General features: G+C 50.1%; 1 protein-coding gene across 1 annotated transcript; it reads right to left on the reverse strand.

Moving 5' to 3' along the window:
- Positions 1 to 5,329: 5,329 nt before the first annotated feature.
- Positions 5,330 to 6,661, reverse strand: LOC103776365 (lymphocyte antigen 6E; the record flags this gene model as incomplete). The annotated part of the gene is made up of 2 exons (XM_008943874.1): positions 5,330 to 5,538; positions 6,542 to 6,661. Coding segments are annotated over 2 exons (329 nt in total), but the record flags the coding sequence as incomplete, so codon positions are not given.
- Positions 6,662 to 6,996: the final 335 nt, after the last annotated feature.

The raw sequence follows: 6,996 nt of genomic DNA on the forward strand, positions 1-6,996 counted from the left end.
AAGTAGCAAATTAACTCATTTTCTGGAGAATTTCTGGAGAATTTCTGGATGAAGATCGCCCCAGAGTTTTTTCTTCCCCCAAAACCTGTGTTTGCCATGGCTAGAGTGGAGGCACGTCCAGAGGGACAAGGAGGGAGGAATTCTCCCCCTTTGCTAGCACAGGGTGTCTCATACCCTGAGATGATCAGCATGACCTTGAGATGTCAGTGAGAAATGTCTGCAGAGCCAACTGAAACAGAAACACTGCCAACAGCCCATGGTATTTACTTTCCAGCAATACTTCCAGGCCCTTGGTATTACTCCATCTCCCAGCAAGGCTCACCTGGAAATATGGACCTCAACGAAGGAACCAGCTCTATCACCTCTATGTCAAGACGTTAATGGTGTCCTCTTTAAGATTTGGAGAAGTGGCACCATTTCCCTCAAGACCTGAAACGTGGGAGACCTGTGGAGAGACAGCCAGGTCCCCACGGAGCAGCAGGAGTGGGGACATGGGCACCAAGGTGAGAAGAAAGGATTGGAACTCCTTTATTCTGTGACCAGCTGTCATCCAATGCCCTCCCATCCCCAAAAACACTTGTAAGTGAGGCTCCAAAATAGTACAAAGAGAAAGCAGTGGAGAAGACCTTTTCCCAGGAAGGAGAAAATCCAGGCTGGGAATATCCAGAGGAAAGATATTTTTTTATATCTTTATTTTCAAACAGCTTCTGGCTGTTCCTAAGGAACTCCTGGGAACCCACCACTGTTATTCTGCATTTATGTCCCCTGGGGAACGTGATCTCCTTCTCCCACAGGATCCAACCAGGCTCCCCAAAAGGCTCTTTGAATCCAAGCCAAGCACTTTCTTCTCACATAAATCACGAGGTAATATCTGTGATATCTGCAGAACCACCCAAAGATTTCCAAGTGCAACGTTTTTATTAATTCCATATATTTTTATTAAGAGTATAAGAACCAATATGCAACACACACTACACTTACCCTTCTGTTAATATACTTAAAAGGAATCCAGGTTTCTTTATTCTGCTTATTGTTACAACAAAGGTAATCCACAGATACAAATCTCACACACAGGGATTAGTAAAATCATCGTTTCGGTGCAACCAGCTCAGTGAAATGAGATCATCCAACAAAGCTGACATAAAATGTGTCAATATTGGATTTTTCTGCAGTGCTTTATTGGCCTGATTATCTTTTCATGAAGCATTTTGATGAAACATCAGGGTTTGGGCTGGAAGAAGTGTTCCCTTGGAAAACGCTGGGCTTGGGAAGCCTGTGGTTTCTCCATCAGAGCAAAAGTGGATGAATTAAAACATCCAATCTGTCTCTGAGGTTATCTGATTAAAGGTAGCTCACCCTTGGCTCCCTCCTCCCCATTTCACACGGTTCCTCCTCGACTTGTGAGATCTGGGCTTCAAAGCATCTCCACCAAGTCTGGCAAAAGCCAGTAGATGGCAGGACCGACCCAGGACTTGGCTTCCCTGGGCACCATGGACACTCCCAGCATGCCAAATGAGGTGTCTCTGTCCCCATTCTGGTGGGATAGCTTCAGACAGCAGCTTTCCAGGGGTGCAAGAACTCCTCCAGGATCGAGGAAGGATTCAGAGCCACCTTCACCCCAAAGAGCTGAGACCTCCAGGACGGCTGGGAAAGCACAGCCCAACTTCAGGGAGCAAAAGCATTGGGACCACGGGAGAAAGAGGCTCCTGGCAGGGCCCTAAACCTCCCAGCATCCAGATGTGCACCACATCTGCCTTTCCCAGAGAGCAGGAGTACATTCCAGCATGGAGGAACAGCCACCCAGACCAGAGCTACCAGGCTTCCCACAGGGGTGGTGCAACCAACACCCTCCTTCCCAGCAAACAGGTTCCCTGGGAGGCAAATCATTTCAAATCACCCCAAATTTGAGCAAATTAACACCCAACGAGGACATTCTTTGATGTGGGTCCTTCAAGCAACAATGAAGCAACTGGTGATATTTGTTCTGGCTGGCTGTGCAAGGAAGTCCCATCACAGAATCATTTAAGATTGGAAAAGACCTTGAAGATCATCCAGTCCAACCACCACCCAACACCACCATGACCATTAAATCACGTCCCCCAAGTGCCACATCTACACGTGTTTTGAACACCTCCAAGGATGGGGACACTCCACCACCTCCCAGGTTTGTGTTTTCCCAAAGAAATGTTACTGCTTTGAAAAAAGATAATAAAAAATTCTCAAAAATGGTTGGAAAAACTTTGTTCCATTTTGAAGTCCTTTTTTTTTTGGCAAACAGCAAATCCAGGGAACTTGGGTGGAGAGGTCTCAGTAAGCTTCAAGCACTTAGAGCCACAAAAATCAGAGCTTTTGCAACGTTGGCATCGTGGTAGACAGCAGCTGCTGTTGAAATGAAACAGCCATCTCCAGTATGGAAGTACAGAAACCATTTTTTCCTCCATTTTCTGATCCAAAATGGGCACGTTTTGGACTTCAGCTCTTCTCCTTTTCCAGGGGAAATTGTTCTGGGATATTTAAGCAAAGCTGCCTCCCCTCATCATCTCAGGAAAGGTGAAGAGCTGAGTTTTCTGCTGAGATTTCAACCTCACATTCCACAGTCCAAGGAAACACTTTGAAAGCACTTAAGGGCTGTCCCACCACGGCCCTCAAGTTCCAAACCAGGCGTTTGGTTTAACAAGCCACCAGTTTTAGTGCTCTATAAACGTTGCCTTCTTGCTATTTATTTTCTTCTTATTATTAATGGTTTTAATTACTAGAGCTGCACATTTTCAGGCCTTTCACTCCTGGGGGCTTTAGAATAAACGAAGTTCTCGTATGATTTCTAGTGCTGGGGATTTGGGGGGAGAAATATATCTAGAGTAGGGCCAGAAATTGTGAGAGTTGGCAGAATTGATTGTAGGAGATGGCCACTGTTGGAGGAGGCAACAGGGTCTCATAACCATTTGGGCAGAAGCCACGTGTGGCATCCTCAAGAGCCTCATCAAACCATGAGCAGGCTACACGGATGGCTTCCAAGTTCAGCTCTTTGCCCCCAGAGGAGTTGTTGTGTGGATCAGAGTCCAAAACCAAGATACCTTTTAGAAAAGAGTCTCAGCCCCATCCCTTGCAAATTAAGAGTACTCTGGGTGCTGCTGGGGTCTCACTACAACATCTACTCACAGCAAGTGGGGAGGAGCAAATTAACCCTGTAAACCAGGTTAGAATCATAGAATCCTCTAGGTTGGAAGAGACCTCCAAGAACATCAAGTCCAACCATTGAGCCATTAAGGGTTCCTAACCCTCTTGGGAGGAAAGCTCAGGCATAGGGAAGCTAAGGAATATTTAACCCATTTCTCGTCCTTTTCCCCTCAATTTTCCCTGTGTTGAGGAATATTTACCCCATTTCTAGTCCTTTTCCCCTCATTTTTCCCTGTGCTACATGTCCATAGCAGAAGTTTGTGGCACACCTCAAGCCCTGTGGTCCCAGCAGACGAGGAAGGACCCATCAACCAGAGGAAGGCACATCTGAGGACCAAGCCAAGCCATGAATCCTTGCCCAACTCCTCACCTAATTGCAGGTTCACGTCACGTTGACCAATCCTTCCTGTTGCAAAAGGCTGTCATTAGCATCTGGAGCATTTTAATTAAAAGATGGGGAGAAGGAGGAAGGAAAAAAAACCCACGTCACCACTTTTGTTGCAAATATTTCTATGTATCTGCACACCATCCTTCCAAAGAAGCCGTTTATCTGTTTGTCACTCCTTTAAGTGAGGCTCGAGGTATAATTAAACTGTGGGTGCAGCTCCAGAGGCTTTTTTGTTTGGTTTTTGACACAAACAGAACCACGTCGAGGGAGGGCATGGCCAGAGTGCCAACATTCCACCTGATTTTTGCTCCTAGAAGACCAAAAAAAAGCCCAGTGCACCTTTGATCAATGAGTGGAAGTAACAGCAAGCGTTCCCCTGACAGTTTAAGGCTCAATTTTGGCTTGTTTTGTGTCTAGTAGGTCCACAGGTAGGCAAAGGATGTAGGAAACGAGGATGTAGAGAGAGCAGAAGGACACGTCATCCATGGGGCAGCTGAGAACTTCCAGGAGCAATGAAAGAACCTGGGAAGATGCTGGGATCTGAGACAGCTTGGTGGTGAAGTCCCCTCCTGCAGTCCACATATCCCACGAGAGCCCATCAAGCACGGGTTGAAGGTTGAGCCTACAGGTCTGAGTCTTGATGGATTTGCCTCTGACTTGCCTGAATTCTGCAAGCAGACCCGTTGCCCTGGATCATTGAGGTGTTGATGTTATCTTCTGTCACCATCACCCGTCCAAAGTGGGGAAATTGAGGCACCAAGTCTTTGGAACGTGCAGACTGATTTTTAGAGGTCCTGGACTGATTTTTAGAGGTCCTTCTCCCAGGATGCTTGCTCCGTTAGGGGTACCAGCGTTGCCTCAGACCCAAATAACTGCCTTTTTTCCCCCCTAAAATGCACCAGGAAGAGATGAAACAAGCTGGCCGTGGTGTTCTCCATCAGGGAGAAGATGGACTTGCTGCTCAGAGGCGAACTGGAAGGAATGCTGAGCTGAAGCACTCCAAAAACTGCTCAAGAAGCCAAGAGGCCCTCGTGACGGGATCAAGAGTTGGGTTTTTCCACCCCACCATTTCTAAGCTCTCTGTCTGGAGGGAGGAAACACACAGAGCACACGTCCCATCTCAGGTAACAACAGGAGCATGTTTATTCAGGTCTGGCACTTACAGAGCTGGGGAAGGACAAGGGACACACGTCATTTGTTTTCCAGAAAAATCAGCCCAGGAGCAGAAGAAACGAAAAGGAGATTATAAAAAAGAGACTGCAGCTGCAAAGGGGCTGGGAACGTGTCTCCCTTCGGGTCATGCATTCCCCAAGGTCACCCACGGGCTGGAGCACGCTGGTGCCAGGCACCTCCATGAAGGTGAGAGGCAGGGAACGTCTGAGCGCCCGACCAGGTGGTTTCTGGGCTTCTTGGCGAGTCCCAGCCTTGTTTTAACCAACCTTAGAAACGAGGAGGAGGAGGAGGAGGAAGAAAGGGGAGAGAGGAGGGGGGGGTATTAGGTATAAAAGCAGAAACCCTTCCAAAACGATCCACCTTTGCCAAGGAGGTGTGAGAGTGCGCTGGGGGACGTCCAACAGAAGGAAGAAAACAGCTCGGCCAAACCGCCCAGGTCTCCAACGTTGGAAGAGCAGAAAGTCTGGGGAACGACCACCTTGGAAGCCTGCTGAGAAGGAGAAGATCTCCTGGCAGGCAGCGACAGAGAAGATATTGGCTAAGGAGACATGCGACGGCTCGCGGAAGGCGCCTCTTCCTCGGCCAGCTCCATCACTCCCGAGCTCTGAGGACGTAGATGAAGCTGACGAGGACCCCCAAGGCCAGGACCACGGAGCTGGCTTTGACACTGCTGGATCCACTGATGTTGCAGAGGAAGGAGTCGCAGCAGTAGACGGAGGCAGCGGCTATGCCGAGGTTGATCCCGGCGCTGGGGCAGATGGGAGAGCAGCCCTTGGAGATGGACTGCCCGGACTTGCTGCCTGAAGTTAGGGTAGGGTAGGGAGGGGACAGGAAGAGAAGAAACAGGAGATGGGTTTAGGATGTTTCTTGGCTTCCTGATCAGCTGTTCCACAGGGGAAATAAGGCAGAGGGGGCTCCTTGGTGTGGGGCTACCACAGTCATCCCACCAGCCCACATATTTCAAGGAACATCCCGTGACCACCTCCCACATGGACCCCAGAGACCACGTGACACCCCAGGGACACCCCCTTCCAGGTTGGTGGCTGAAGTCTGGCCCTGAGAATCTCCAAAAAGTCACCAAAGTGTGGTGAAGAACCTCAAAAATCTCACTTGAGCTTGACCCTGGGACTCCTCAAGTGACATGGGGAGCACGGGGTGTAGAGAGGGACCAGGGAGGGGACCTGGGAGCCAAGTCTGCCTCTCGAGCACCGGCACATTTGGCAGCAGGGAGCACAAAACCATGAGCTCCATGCTGAGAGGATGGGTTTAGAAAGCTCCCAGCCTCCCTTCCTGCTCCCAGCACAACCCACCCACGTTGGAGATCCGTGCAACAACAGCCCTCCCCCTCCTGTGAGGGACAGCAAGGCCAGCCAGGCTCTGAGGGGTAGCAGGAGACCTGCCAGAGCAGCCTCCTGCCCTAGGAGAAGCAGTTGGGAAGCACAGACAACCTCCAACCTCCACTTCTCCCTTCCTGGCAACCCCACAGAGAGAGGGGAGGCAAAGGTGGGACTTGGGGATGAAAGCAGGAAGGGCAAAGCTGGAGCTTCCTGCAGAGGAAGCCTGCAGCAGCCTCCACACTTCCACTTCTTCATCAGCAACCTTCTTACCCCCACCCCAAAATTCCCCCTGGATCCTCACGGGCTTTTTGTGGCCCATCCCTCATAAAAATCCTTTGGGCCACTCAGCTGCTGAGCAGAACTTTCCCCTTTCTCAAGGCAAAGGCAGGAAAAGCTTCCTGGCAGCTCAGCAGGTGACCCAGGAGAGCAGCCAAGAAGGGCAGAAGAAGGTCCTGCCACCACTCACCGAGTCCCACTCCAACATAGGTCGTGACACAGTGGTTTTCATTCTCCCCACACTTGACAGGCGTCAGGCAAGCCCAGTTGGAGGATGCATCCGAGCAGGAAAAGCAGACGAGTGTGTGGGCTGCAAGAGAAAGGCACCACTTGGTTAGGGACTGGTGGGAAGAACTCCTCGCTGGGTTGTCCCCACCTGACACGTGGCACCACACCTGACCACAGCCACACTTGCTCTAGCAACCTGCAATAGGTATTCCCCCCAAAAAAATGGCCAAGGGAAGGGTTCAGGCATAAGGGGGTAGAGTTCAAGCTCTTGGTAGGATCCATCATCACCCTCAACACAACCACAGGTCAACCTGGCACTTTGTGACACGCTCCTGTTTGCACTAAGAGGGTTCAACCTCCAACGGCCAACCCGAAACTCAACAACAGAGGCAAGTCCAGGCCTGCAACCTGGGACCT

The sequence above is a fragment of the Merops nubicus genome, unplaced genomic scaffold (genome assembly GCF_000691845.1).
Source record: "Merops nubicus isolate BGI_N331 unplaced genomic scaffold, ASM69184v1 Scaffold13677, whole genome shotgun sequence".
Lineage (NCBI taxonomy): Eukaryota > Metazoa > Chordata > Aves > Coraciiformes > Meropidae > Merops > Merops nubicus.